Consider the following 14,444-nt stretch of genomic DNA (forward strand, 5'->3'; position numbering starts at 1 on the left):
CACTTTGAGTTTGAGGGAGGTTGTTAGAATGTATTTGAATGACTCTAAAGTTAGAAATTTGATGACGATCAGATTAGTCTAATTTATGGATTTGATTATGATTTGATCACCCTAAATTAGGGGATTAGATTAAGATTACATTTATGTGTAAGCTCTATAAATAGAGCATTTTGTATTGTAAATAAATCAATTCAATAAGACCCTAATGTAGCCCTTTGAACTTTATTTATGGACGTAGGTCTTAGACCAAACCACGTAAAATCTTTGTGTTATTTATTTTATTATTTCCGCATTTGTTTAACAGTTTGTTCATTTTAGTGGAAGCTTTTTTTTACTGTATTACGGTCCCTTTGTTGAATGGAAAACTAATGTTAGAAATTTGGAAAAATATTTTGCTTGCCAATATTGTCTCATAGGCCATCTAGTAGCATGCATTTTGAAGAGATGATTCCTACTTCTAAAAAAATGCTACAATGATAATTGAGTATATTTTTAGCAGATTCTTGCACTTTATATCGTAGAAAAAGCTTTGAGCCAAAAAAATGTCTTTTGGTTTACTAAAGAAGAAACATCTCTTAAAAAATGAAGAAAAAACCTTTTGAAATGAATTTTATTTTTGTTGTCTCAATAACATGACATATTTTTCAAGTCATTCGATGCAAAGAATAGCCTAAATTTACATAATTTGAAAATATACAATAAATTTTTTTAAAATTGTAATAAATCATTTTAAAAAAAAAAAATTGTAATAGTTCATGATCCCTAACTAAAATGGAATTCCCTTTAGTCAAAAAGGCTAAAAGCTATAATCCTTGGCTGGTTTGGTAAGCAAGAATAACCAAATTGCACTTGGAGCATGGTTGGCTTTTAAATGTAGAGTTTTTATCTGTGAGCTTTTGTCAAAAGCGCTTCTATTGAAAAGCTGTTACATATTTGGTAACTGCATGCCTTATGTGCTTTTTTTAAGTAATTAATGTTTGATAACAAAACTAAAAAAATGTGCTTTTACTTGCAAAAATGACAATAAAAGACATATAATGTTATTGATGTTTTACATTTTATTAATGATAACTTTAAATACAAAACCATAATAATAGCATTAAAATAAAATAAAATACAATAATAAATGAGTAATGCTATAAACAACTTATTTTTTTGGAATCCATCGGTATGAGAAAATTTTTCACTTGCAAAAAGTGGACCATCAAAAGTGGTCCCCCATTCACTTTTTGCAAGTGAAATTTTTTTTTTTGATCAGGATGGATTTCTGAAAAATAAGTTGTAATAAACACACAATCCTTACAACATTTTAAAGAGTTTGTATAGTTGGAACTCAATATCCTTTATTGCATGCTTTCTAATGAATTTATGAAGAGTCATAAATCTTACTACGATTTTTACTTATTTGATTTTTAACAAATTATATAGTAGAAAGAGGAAAAATCCACAGTTAAAAAAAAGAAGAAAAAAAAAGAAGTAAAATAAGAACAATTCAACCGAGAAAAACAAATATGTTCTATAAACAATTCATAAAAAAAAGTTGAAGGGAAAATCTGACAAACCCATATCTAGCCCGCGTATCTATGCTGGAATTTCAAATACCAAAGGAATAAAGTATTATTTTTGATTATAAGGGGTTTATATAGTGTTTAGCACAACCAGAAATCCAAGATAGAGATAGGGATAAAAAATCAGTGGAAAGCATTCTTCTTAATTCTTATTAATTTTAAAAAGGCAACCTCCTTTTTTCTTTTTCTTTTTTCATATTAACAAATAACAGTATTCACTCTTCTCCTAAAATAATTCAAAACTCTTCGCAACTTTATATCACACCAATCTCAAAACTCTGTACTCAGTATATCAAAACTCTGTACACTGTACTTTGTATATCTTTTGTCTGTTAATTTCCCGCGTGTCTGTTTCCCTTCTTTTGACATTATCCTTGTACAGAAATTATCCTCACACACACACACACACACACACACACACACTTGTGAGATCGAGACCCTGATGATGTTTGCAGCGAAGTTGCCAAAGCCTCCTTCGGGAAGGCCTCTGATGATGTTTCACTTCCATGGTTTGATTCCTCCCATGTCCTGGTCGGCTCCAATCCAGTGCCAGTGGCAAAAGTGTCGATTGCAAGGATTTAGAAGTCCCTCACACACACACAGAGAGATGGCGGAGGAGAAGCAAAAGTGGGGCGGCGGAGGAGGAGGGACGATGGTGGTGGTGGTGGTGGAGCCAAAGCCAAGGAAAGGGTTGACTTCTAAAGTGGTTGACTTTGTGGAGAAGCTGATCGTCAACTTCATGTACGACACTTCTCAGCCTCTACACTATCTCTCCGGTAACTTCGCTCCGGTTGTTGAAGAGACCCCTCCTGCCACCGGCCTCCTTGTCAAAGGCTTCCTCCCGGTGCGTACAATTATTTGTCTAATGCTAATAATACCCAATAATGTATATATGTACGTACGTGCATGAATTGGGTTGAGGGTCTGTTTGGTTTTTCAGGAAAGGGAATTCATTTTATGGATTGCTACTTACTAAGTTTCTTAATTTACCAAACCAAACAGAGTGTTATATAGTTTCATTTTGGTATTTGTGGCAAACTTTTGAGATGTTTCTACGTATGAATCGTATGATATATTATTGTCTTAATGTCGGAATAGCACAAGTTTGATTGCAATCAATGGCCAAGCCCGGATTTCTATTCATAGAAGACAAGATTAAAAAATAGATCGAGTTAAATAAAAATTAATTAAAAATATTATAAAATATAACTAATCAAATAATTATTTTAACAAAATTTAATCATCGTTTAATACTAGTTAGCATGTTCGTTGAACAAGACTGGATTAAAATTCATTTTTTCTTCTTCATATTATCTTTGTGAGAAAATTATGAATAATCGATTGGCAATATCTTTTTAATTTGTAGATATATTATTCGGATTTGTTCTTTATCATTAATGTGATAATAATAATTTTTTTTAAAGTAAGAATTTACTATTCACTAAGGGCATGTTTGTGATTGCGTTTGATGGGTTTAAAAGTGCTTTTAACACTCAAAAAGTTCGTTTGAAGAAAAAACTACTTGTTTTGTAAAAAAAATTAAAAACGCTTTTAAGGATTAAAAAAGCCTAAAAATTGCCAAAAAACATTTTTAACAAAACTTTAAAAATGAATCTTTTACCCAAAAGCTGTTTTTGACTTAAAAACTCTATTTCTTAAACACAATCTCAAACAAGTTTTAAATCTAGCTCCACATGAGCTCGCTTTGAATCCTGCAAAATTCTAACGTTTCCCACCGCAGTGTCTATTTGTGAACCTTTTTTATTTTTTTATTTTTATTATTATTATTATTATTATTATATATATATATATATATAAAAGGGGAAGAAAATGAGATTTAAAAAAAGCTGCTCTAATAACTTCAACAAAATGAACAAATGACTTATAATAGTAGTTAAATTTTACTATTATGAGGTAGAATAATGCCATAAAAAGGACCTAAGTTTTTCCAAATATGATGTATTTTTTAAAATTATTATTAAATTTAACATTACTCTGAACTATTTTCTTTTGCCTTCAATTTTTTCATCTAGTGTACAGTAGTCCTTTCGCCTTGAGGTTTTTTGCATGCCATGATCTCTTTGTAAAGATGTATTTTATCTATTGCTGGTGAGGATAGCACCCATAACATGGAATGTTAAATGTTTATTGCAGGACTGCTTAAATGGAGTGTTTGTTAGGGTGGGTCCAAACCCAAAATTCACCCCTGTGGCTGGATATCACTGGTATGTGTTTCTGCCCCTCCCTCCTCCTTCCTTTGCCCTCCGGGGTTTGAGTGAAGTTGGTTTAGAAGTTTGAGCTTTTTACTTCTCATGAATGAAATGAGTTATTAACCAGGTGAATATTGCTTTTCAGGTTTGATGGAGATGGGTGGGTAATGTTCTGTTTCCTTTATTCAAGCAAGTATTTCGTTCAAATTTTCTTGAAGGAAGAATTCAAAGATATCACTTCAATACCCATTTTTTTCCTCTGTAGAATGATGCTATTAATGTCTCTCTGTTCGCCTATTATGTCAGTGGTAATCGGCTATTGAAAGGCCTAATCTTTTCCAATTCCATAGTAATTTTAAAAAACATAAAAAATCAATTGGCTGCTCTGTTAAATTTGCAATTAAATCAGTTGGTTTACTCACTCAGTAAGTGCTTGTGTATTCAACTGTGATCATCTGGATAATATATCAGCTGTAACCAATAGTGACTAGTGAGGTGTCAATCTTCCTGAATGATCTATATGTTGGCTATTTGTGAAGTGAACTCTTGTTGTTCATTCATTTGGCTTTGATCTCCGGTGCTTAGTTATCATACCAACTTTTGAAAATTTTCAGTGAAAGCATGCAGTTCATTCTTTAGTCTTCAAAATCATTTGGCTTTAATCGTCATACTAGCTTCTGAAAATTTTTACTGAAAGACCTTGATTTTCCTGACTCAACTGCAGTTGACAGTAGAGAAGAATTAATAATTTTTCTATAGGTTAAAACTACACAATTTAAGTTCTCGAGGTGGTAAACAACTATATATATATGCATTTGTTTTCATGTTTTCCAGTCCACCTCCTTGAGGTTCCTTCTAATTAATGAGTTACATATATATTAATAATTTCTTAGACTTACCCTGGTCTTAGAGTGAAGCATATTGGTGAAGAAATCTAATAAAAAACAACTGTGACCAGTGGACAGCAGTTAATTGTTTATAAACCATCCTTGCTATTGTCATGTTCTCTGATTCTGTTGTGTGTTCTACAGCCTTTGAACTTTTTCTTTATATTTTGGAGAGTCGTGACAATTATTTGGAACCCATTAGAGAACATGAAAATAGCTAGCAAGAAGTGATTTAGATTATCTCTCTAACTTTGCAGCATGATTCATGGTTTGCGCATCAAATATGGGAAAGCAACCTATTTCTCCCGCTATGTAAGGACATCTCGGCTTAAACAAGAGGAGTATTTTGGAGGTGCTAAATTTATGAAGGTATACCGTTAAGTCATAGGTTTCTTTTTTCTTCTCTTTTCTAGTTTGTGAACTTTACTGTTAATGGGGGTCACAAAAGAAAAAAGTTTGTGATGGATAAAGGGGGAAAGGTAGTTGATGGTTGTAGAAATAAAAATCTCAAGAGTAGATATGTCTTATGCTATATATGTTTGATTTGGAGATCCCATTTTGAACATCATTTTCAGATTGGAGATCTTAAGGGGCTGCTTGGATTGCTTATTGCGAATATGCAAATACTGAGAGCAAAACTCAAAGTGTTAGATGTTTCATATGGAACTGGAACAGGTAAGTGTAGTCTAGTATTTTTGCTCCAATGTAAAGATTCTGCTGTGATTGTGCAAACAACTCTTCTAATACAGTTAGAAAAACAATATTCCTATTTATTATTCTGTTTAGAATTTTACTTTTTTTTTTTTTTTTTGTATGTTACCTGGTCTCCTATTTCCTGGGTAACTAGTATGTTCACTGATTGGCTGCCAAATTTTGCTTAATATAGTGTGGTTCACATGGTTTGTGCTTCTTTTAATCACCTATTGTTTCAAAAGCATAGGTTGATGAGAAATTGTAAGTTTAATCATTAAATTAATATTCTAACAGTTCCTCTCATATGTGGTCCCAAACTCCGTGTAGTAAGTGTATCCTAACACATAGAATATGTAGCTTCAATGGGGTGGTATGGTGCGAAGACAAAGTTCAAGTCAAAACTGCTATTCAAATACTATTTTAAAAAATCATCTATTGTCCTAAAAGCTTTAAGACAACTGATAATTCAACAATTCCTCTCTTTGACTGAGTCAAAAACAAAAGCTTTATTTTAAACCATTATTTGTAATGGGTAAGATTAACTTGATCTTCCCAAGTCCAACCTTTCCCCACCATTTTGTTTTCTTCGGAGAAAGTGAGCTTGGCCCATAGGTAAGGGGAGGAGATATTTGAACTGATGACTTCACGAATTGTCTGGAGTGAATACACATTTATACTACTTCAACTTGTCCAAGTGCAGCAAGTGTATGTCTGTATTGTATTGTTTGTATTGGGTATGTCTCACATATTTTTTCCTGTTTATGTAATCCTCGTGTGAGGTGCAAGACACTAACTGTTTGTCACCCACTTCCAGCTAATACAGCTCTCATATATCACCATGGGAAACTTCTGGCACTTTCCGAGCCAGATAAACCATGTAAGCTTGCCTTCCTATTTTGTTTTTACTTATGAAATAAAAATAAAAGGGTTACTTATCAAAAAAAATAAAAATTGAAGGGTTGGGTTTTCTCTGGATTGCCATTGATTAGAGAGCCTAAGTAATGGGGAATGTTTCGATATATCTCAATTAGCATATATATGAAATTTTCTTTCTTTATTTCTGGGTTGCATTACTTTTGTAATGCCATGATGATGAAATTGTTTCTATGGTTGGGCAAAAGGAACGACAGAGCAATGGCAATTTGGTTGGTGTTGTATAGAACTCTACCAAACAATTTGCAGCAACTTCGTTGCTTCTAATGTGGAATTGAGATTGTTCTCATTGCATTATTTAGATGTCCTCAAAGTTTTGGAAGATGGGGATCTCCAAACACTTGGCATGCTGGATTATGATAAGAGATTGACGCATTCTTTTACTGCTCATCCTAAGGTTGACCCATTCACTGGTAAAGACATCCTCATAAAAGAATTTATTAAGCCATTGTAATGGAAGAGTTCCTTTTAACTTGCTGCATCCCTCCATGCAGGGGAGATGTTTACATTTGGTTATTCAGATACACCACCATATATCACTTACAGAGTAATTTCAAAGGATGGCTTCATGCATGACCCAGTACCAATAACAATATCAGAGCCCATCATGATGCATGACTTCGCCATTACTGAGAACTATGCAATTTTCATGGATCTTCCATTATATTTCAGACCAAAGGTATTGTACTTGAAACTTGTTGCTGCTACAAATTTTAACTTTGTACAAATTACCATGATATTGAATAAATAACTTCGGCATGTACATTTATGAAATATCACTCTAAACAACCCATAGCTAAAGGAGGCTTGGGGGGTTTAAGTTAACTACACCAGTAAATTTTGTAACAAACTTATGATAAAACTCACCTTGAAAACTTGCTTGCAAGGGGAGTGTGCCCAAAAACTTACATACACATAGTTAAGATTATATTTAACCAATGTAGAACACTTAGGATTGTAATATACCATTATGTTCCGCAGCCAACGTCCTGTTGGCCCATCATTTTTAGCTGGGTGACTTCACAGACCCCGTCTTCTACAAATAACATCCCTCCCTTGGTTACCCTCTTCATGACTTGGCCACAAAGCCGCAACTCATTTGATCTCATGCTTCACAAGCTGGGTTTGATCCCATATACGATGTAGTGGTTGCTCTGATACCAAATTTAACAAACTTCAGGTTAAACTCACTCTTGAAAATCGGCTTGCAATGAGAGAGTGTCCTAAAGCTTACGTATAGCATTGTTGTTCATCATTTTAATCACATCAAATGGAACTTCAAATAATTAGATTTTGATGTTCAGGAAATGGTCAAGGAGAAGCAGCTGTTATTCACATTTGATGCAACGAAAAGAGCTCGATTTGGTGTACTTCCTCGTTATGCAAAGGATGAGCTGCTAATCAAATGGTTCGAGCTTCCAAATTGCTTCATATTCCATAATGGTGTGCTTATTTCCTTCAGAGTCCTTTTTTTTAGTGCCAGAATGTCTTTAAATTTATATTGTTTACTTGACAAAGTTTACTAATACACAGAGGTAAAATTTAAGTAGTAATAATACTATAGGTGTACCCAGTCAGCTTTCTAATTAGTTTTAAGATTCCATCTCTGCTTCTGGTTATACTTCATTGTGGAGACTCGAGAGCATTAATTGTCAATCGAACCAGCTTACCCCTCTTTGAAATTGATGCAGACTATTAATTATTAAAGTTCTGTGTACATTATTTGCATTAGACTCTTTTAACTCTGGGGGTTGGCTACATGAATCTTTTCATGCCAATCAAGTTCTATATGTGACATCTTTTAACCCCATGGGGTTGGCTCAAGTGGTAAGGGTCTTATCCTTTGTGGTAGTCCCATGAGGTGTAAGGTTCAAATCTCATTGGGTGCAAACAATTCCCTGAGGTTAACCCGCCGGCGAAGTCGAAGTATTACCAAATCCATGTGAAGATGGCGCTTTACACAGATCCAAGGTTTACCTGACATGGTACACGAAGTGGCCCTGCCTTGAAGGGGTTCCTTGTCTACCAAAAAAAAAAAATGTGACATCTTTTATTAAATCTCTTGGGCTCTATCCTTGATGCCTGAACAGCCTCCTCTTTCTTCTTCAAGCGTTAACAGTCCTTTCCCCATTGATCCTTACAATGATTTGTTGACTGATAGAAAGGGGGTCATTCTCAAGTGCTTAAATTTTCTGAAGGAAAGAGTTTTCTTCAATACATTTATGAGTTAATAAACTTTGATATTCTTTTAAGTAACTTCTCAGGTAAAATTCTTAGAAATTTTCATTGATACAAACTTTTGTGACATCTTCCTTTGTTCTTTATCTTGAAACTTGATGCCCATGTCCACGTCTACAAAACATAGATTAAAAATGAAGATGATGTATATATGTTGACTAGAGACTTTACTTCCTTAAGCTTCAGTTTCCAGTTAGAAATCTATGCTTGTTTATTTCTGGTGTTCTGAATTTACAGTTCATCTAAGGCTCTATTTCTTTCGACATAAAATAGTTTCCGTTAGAAAATATTTCAGACAAGTCATTTTCCCTAAAAATGTTTTCTGCCGAAAACATTTTACAGCGTTTACCGTACGCAAGGAAAATCAATTTTATATATATATATATATATATTCATTAAATCATAGTAAACTCTAAATTACGAAAATGTCCCGACCAATTCTTATAGGTGTTCGAACCAAGTCGAGCAAGGACTCCACTGGGACTCACCCGGGACCTGCCCAGACCCCACCTAGACCCTATCAAGACCCGTCGAGATCAGCCCGAGACTCTGGTAGGACCCGCCCAAGACCCGAAAATGACATTTTCGTAATTTAGTGTTTAATATGATTTTGCATACACACCAAATACCAGAAAATGTTTTATGCTCAAAACATTTTTTTCAAAGTCAGAGTTTCGATGAAAATAAAGAAGAATTTTTGGTTAACAAGAAAATATTTTTCTTTAACCACTATTTTACATTGCAGTAAACACAGTAAAATGCGAAAATCATTTTCTTAAAACCATTTTACGTCCAAAGAAACGGAGCCTAAGATGAATTGGCCCTCTGAATGCTATTATGATTCCATATAGCCGAAGCTGCTGGTAACTCTAGAATTAGTTTTATAGTCTCTATTTTGGTCAAGTCAACCTGGGGTAGCAAGGTCATCCATTGCCATCTACTGAGCTTTGGCTGATTATACTTCATAGATTTGCAAAGTTATAGCCTTGTTGGTTCATGATTAAGCTGTAGTGTAAGTTAATTATGTCTTTTCTTATGTCCATTCTGACCCTTTTAGTCACTTCCTTTCACTAGCCAATGCTTGGGAGGAGGAGGATGAAGTTGTTCTGATTACTTGTCGCCTTGAGAATCCAGATCTGGACATGTTCAGTGGAATCGTCAAAGAAAAGCATGGAAACTTATACAACGAGCTGTAGGACAATTTTTTGCCCATTTTATGAAAACGCAAAGCTCTATTCTTGCCTAGGTGTTTCTGACGTACAGTTACCATTCTTTTCAGGTATGAGATGAGATTCAACATGACAACTGGTCTAGCTTCACAGAAGAAATTATCAGCATCTGGGATAGAATTTCCTAGGGTGAATGAGAGTTACACTGGCAGGTATCCAGTATCCTTCAACTTTTGTTGACAATTTTCAATGGAAATATTCAAGATTGCAAGAATGCTGGTTCTGGAAGCGGATAAGAGAAGCTAGATGTTCTGAAGCTTGTTTTTGTTTCGCAGCGTCCTTTCATAATGTTGCTAGCAGCCATGCATAATTTATATTGTTCTCTTATGTATTCCTATCATACTTATTGTACCTATGATTTTGTGGGTAATCAGGAAACAAAGATATGTTTATGGAACCGCAGCTTACAGCATTGGAAAATTCACTGGGATTATCAAATTTGATCTGCATGCTGAACCAGAGACTGGAAAAACAAAGCTTCAAGTTGGAGGAAATGTTACAGGCATCTGTGTCTTGGGACCTGGCAGATTTGTTTCTGAGGCTATTTTTGTCCCTCGTGTGCCTGGCGTTACTTCTGAAGAAGACGATGGCTACTTAATATTCTTTGTACATGACGAGAACACCGGGTAATACTTTTCTCTCCTACACCATTGACAAATTTAATTCCTTTTTAAATACAATGTACAATTTTTTTTTTTTAGTTTAAAGGAGCTATATAGTTAATAATTAGTCCTTTTGATCAAATGAAACTCTTGACAATGAGGATACAATCTCAAGTTTTCTTCTGTAATTCTGCAGAAAATCATCAGTGCATGTAATTGATGCAAAAACAATGTCAGCTGATCCTGTTGCAGTTGTTGAGTTACCCAACAGAGTTCCATATGGCTTCCATGCCCTCTTTGTGTCAGAGGTTAATTCTTTCTTTACATTTCTCTCTGCTACTCTAGAGTTGAAATTAACTTCAAAGTCTTTGAATTAATGAACTATTTTGTGATCTAGATGAGAGCATTGTCATGCTGTTTATTCCTACTTTATTTTTTTTTTTATTTCCTATTATTTCACTATAAAAGCTGCCTTGTTACACCCCAAATTATTTTTATTTCAATTTCTTTTGGCTTCTGTTTTTCAGTTTGCTCACTTTTTATTGTGGAGATTCTAATTTTAGTTCTGATTTTGATCCACAGGACCAACTTCAAGATCAAGCAAAACTTTGATAGATTGTTGGAAACTGCACAATATATTTGAAAAAGAGAAACTGGAACTGAAGGCAGATCCATGTAAATTATACTTTTGATATCTCTTTGGTAGTACTTTCCCCATATTTTCTCTACTCATCTTTTCTAGCTGAAAAGAAAAATACAATGTAATAATTCCTCTCGGGATCAGTGTACTATTCCCCTTGTTTTCTTTCTTCCCCAAGGACCATAGGCATCTCAATGATATTTCTTAATTGCAAGCATATGATAATTGAACTGGTTCCCAACCAAAATTTATCTTTGAGAAGAAAATCTTGTCTATAAAAAATGGTGTTTTGCATCTATTATGATCTGATTCTCTACCATACTTGAAAAGGAAATTTTTCTTGATCCCCTGTAACTGTCAAACTGTGTCTAGCTTTGAGGATATAACGCGTGATGTCATAGCACTTGTTCTTCATTGGTTGTTAGATGCGTTTTATATTCCGAGAGATAGATGGGATAAGGAGTCTTTAGGCTGCCGGGTGGCTACCATCAAGGGTGATGTTTCAATGGCCTAAGAAAGTTTCCAAGTGATCAAGGCGTGGATTCGAATCTCCGCAATGGAGATTCCTCACATATGTCTAATTAGTATTAGCCAACTTGAATTTTCATTGATGCTCTGGTGGAGCTGGGTCAGGCTATGGCCGAATCGGACTTAAGAGAGCACCTATGTTTCCCACCGTCTAGCCCCTCCTGTGCGGCTCCCAGCGGGTACGTAGCTACTACTATGGTCACGCCCAGATAGAATAGCAACAATTGGTCTGCCCAGCCTACCCTTTCCCCAAGGGCTTAGACGTCACCCTTTAGACCTCAAGATGACACTGAGGAATCCATAGATCTTGTATTGCAACTGATGTTATTTGGCCAGTTTAGGAACATCAAGTACAAGGGTGGTTCTTGGGTGATGTTACTGTTAAAGTTTGAAATAGTTAACAAGGAATAGGCTTGAAATTTTAGATGTGGAGTTCTTAGGCTTGAAGCACCCATGGCATGGTTAAGTTAGGGTTGATAAATAAATTCCTTCTGTTTACTTAAAAAGATTGCTTTACAATTTGTTTTAGTAATGTAACCAATGTTTTGCTGTCAATTTGGTGATTTCATGTATACCTGGCTGCCTTAGTAGTTAAATAAATCATATGCTTAAACAATTTGGTGAAAAGGATGTCTTGTTAACTCCCAATGAAATGAGGCATTTAGTGTGGCTATTACACTTTTTTTTTTTTTTGGAGAGAGCAAGTATCTGTGTATAATCCAAAAGATGAAAGCAAAACAGATGTGCTCCATTTGGGATTGGCCATAGTAGTTTTTTGCTCTTAGTGTGGGACATTATTGCCTTGTTGCATAGGTTGAATGCTTTGAGTTCATAATCATCATATATATATATATATATATATATATATATATATATATATATATATATATAAACTAAGTTTTGGCTTAGAAAGTGCATAAAATTGCGACACGCATCCTCAACCGGTCCTATTAGAAAATACTTAAAATTGCGACACGTGACGTTTTAGATGTTAGCTTTTTAGTGAGACAATTAAAACAAAAAAGTTTATTTGTAATGCATTGAATTGTATAAATGAAGAAAACAAAAGCTTTTCAAATTCTCTCTTTATCTAATTTTATTTTCATATTCTCTTGTTTTATATTTATATCTCAATATGAGACAATTAAAACGTATAGGTTTTATTTGTAATATATTTAATTTTCTTAATGAAAAAAATAAAAAGTTCACAAATTCTCTTGCCTAAAATTGCAACAGGTGGCGTTTTAGATATTAGCCTTTTAGTGAGACAATTAAAACATAAGGGTTTTATTTGTAATGCATTGAATTGTCTAAATGAAGAAAACAAAAGCTTTTCAAATTCTCTCTTTTCATCTTCTCTTGCTTTATGTTTATATCTCAATGTAAGATAATTAAGACGTATAAGTTTTATTTATAATATATTTAATTATCTTAATGAATAAAACAAAAGGTTCACAAATTCTCTCTCTTTCTCTCTCTCTCGATTTTTCTTTTTATCTTCTTTTGCTTTCTCTTTATATTATTTGGAATGCATTTAATTGATATCTTAATAAAGAAAATAAAAGGTTCTCTTTATTTAATTTTCTTTTTATCTTCTCTTTCTTTATGTTTATATCTCAATGTGAGACAATCAAAACGCATGAGTTTTATTTGTAATATATTTAACTGTCTTAATGAAGAAAACAAAAGGTTTAAAAATTATCTCTCCCTCTCTCTCTCTTTCTTTATTTTTCTTTTTATCTTCTCTTGCTTTCTCTTTATATCTCAATGTGAGACAATTAAAACATAGGGGTTTTATTTGGAATGCATTTAATTAATATCTTAATAAAGAAAACAAAAGGTTCCCAAATTCTCTCTTTCTCTCTGTTTATTTTTCTCTTTTCTTCTCTTACTTTCTATTTATATCACAATGTTCCTTTGTAAATTTCACACTAAATTCAGGAAAAAGACAAGAGGAATGGAGAGTAAAAGTGTCCAATAATTGTTTCTCGATGAAAAGTTATACTACAGTTTTTTTTTTTTCTTTTCTTTTCTTTTCTTTTTTTTTTTTTTTTTTTTGCTAGAACATTTATTTTCCATTATAGTAGTATTGTCATTTTATATGTTTATTTTCGGTGCTTATGTTCTTCCATTTTTGTTTTTGTCCCCTATATTTTTTTCTTTCTATTTTTTATGTTTTTACTTCCTATTTATATCAATCAATTCAAGAAGAAGACAAGAGAGAGAGAGAGAATTTCTATTCTTTTTTTCTCAATGAAAAATTATACTACAGTTTTTTTTTTCTTTGTTTTTTGGTTTTCTTTTTTTTTTTTTTTTTGCTAGAATAGTTATTTCAATTATATTAATATTTTCATTTTTTTTTATCTTTATTTTCGGTGCTTATGTTCTTCCATTTTTTGTTTTTGACCCTTTTTTTTTTCTAATTTATATATTTTTTTTTATTCAAATGATTACTTTTATTTTGTAAATTTTACATTGAATTCAGGAAATATTAATAGTGAGATTGTTCTTTTCGTAGAAACTCAATTTTTCCAATATATTTCACTCTCAATTTTCTAATTGTAGATTTTTTTTTTTTTGGTCTTTGTTTTATATATGTGAAGGATGGTTGAAAAAAAAAAACAAATTATTTTTCATTATATTAGTATTGTCATTTTATATATTTTTTTATCTTTATTTTCATGCTTATGTTCTTCCATTTTTGTTTTTGTCCCTTATATATATATATATATATTGTATTTTTCTATTTTTTTTTCTTCTTTTACTTTCTATTTATATAAATCAATTCCAGAAAAAGACGAGAGAGAGAGATTCTATGAGAGTTTCTATTCGTTGTTTCTCAATGAAAAATTATACTACCGTTATTTTCTTTCTTTATATTTTTTTTCCTATAACAGTTCTTTTCAATTTTTCAAT

General features: G+C 32.9%; 1 protein-coding gene across 2 annotated transcripts; it reads left to right on the forward strand.

The window, feature by feature from the left end:
* Positions 1-3,570: 3,570 nt before the first annotated feature.
* LOC132189377 (carotenoid 9,10(9',10')-cleavage dioxygenase 1-like) lies at positions 3,571-11,163 on the forward strand. Of its 2 annotated transcripts, XM_059604115.1 has the most exons (14): positions 3,571-3,626; positions 3,723-3,793; positions 3,924-3,942; positions 4,923-5,034; positions 5,241-5,340; positions 6,173-6,235; positions 6,594-6,704; positions 6,786-6,970; positions 7,596-7,734; positions 9,604-9,721; positions 9,809-9,910; positions 10,133-10,384; positions 10,557-10,668; positions 10,943-11,163. In XM_059604115.1, the coding sequence occupies exons 2-14, from the start codon at positions 3,733-3,735 to the stop codon at positions 10,970-10,972; spliced, it is 1,404 nt and encodes a 467-aa protein (XP_059460098.1). In that variant the 5' UTR covers positions 3,571-3,626; positions 3,723-3,732; the 3' UTR covers positions 10,973-11,163. The 2 variants fall into 2 exon arrangements, with proteins under 2 accessions (XP_059460098.1, XP_059460089.1); XM_059604106.1 differs by lacking the exon at positions 3,571-3,626 and having other exon boundaries at positions 3,687-3,793.
* Positions 11,164-14,444: the final 3,281 nt, after the last annotated feature.

This window comes from Corylus avellana, chromosome ca1 (genome assembly GCF_901000735.1).
Source record: "Corylus avellana chromosome ca1, CavTom2PMs-1.0".
Taxonomy (NCBI): domain Eukaryota; kingdom Viridiplantae; phylum Streptophyta; class Magnoliopsida; order Fagales; family Betulaceae; genus Corylus; species Corylus avellana.

Excerpts from the sequence above, each read along its gene's own strand:
- LOC132189377 (XM_059604115.1), top strand. The coding sequence starts at position 3,733 with ATGGAGTGTTTGTTAGGGTGGGTCCAAACCCAAAATTCACCCCTGTGG. Across the intron at positions 6,971-7,595 it reads CATTATATTTCAGACCAAAG|GAAATGGTCAAGGAGAAGCA; the intron begins GTATTGTACTTG and ends TTTGATGTTCAG. Across the intron at positions 10,385-10,556 it reads GTACATGACGAGAACACCGG|AAAATCATCAGTGCATGTAA; the intron begins GTAATACTTTTC and ends GTAATTCTGCAG.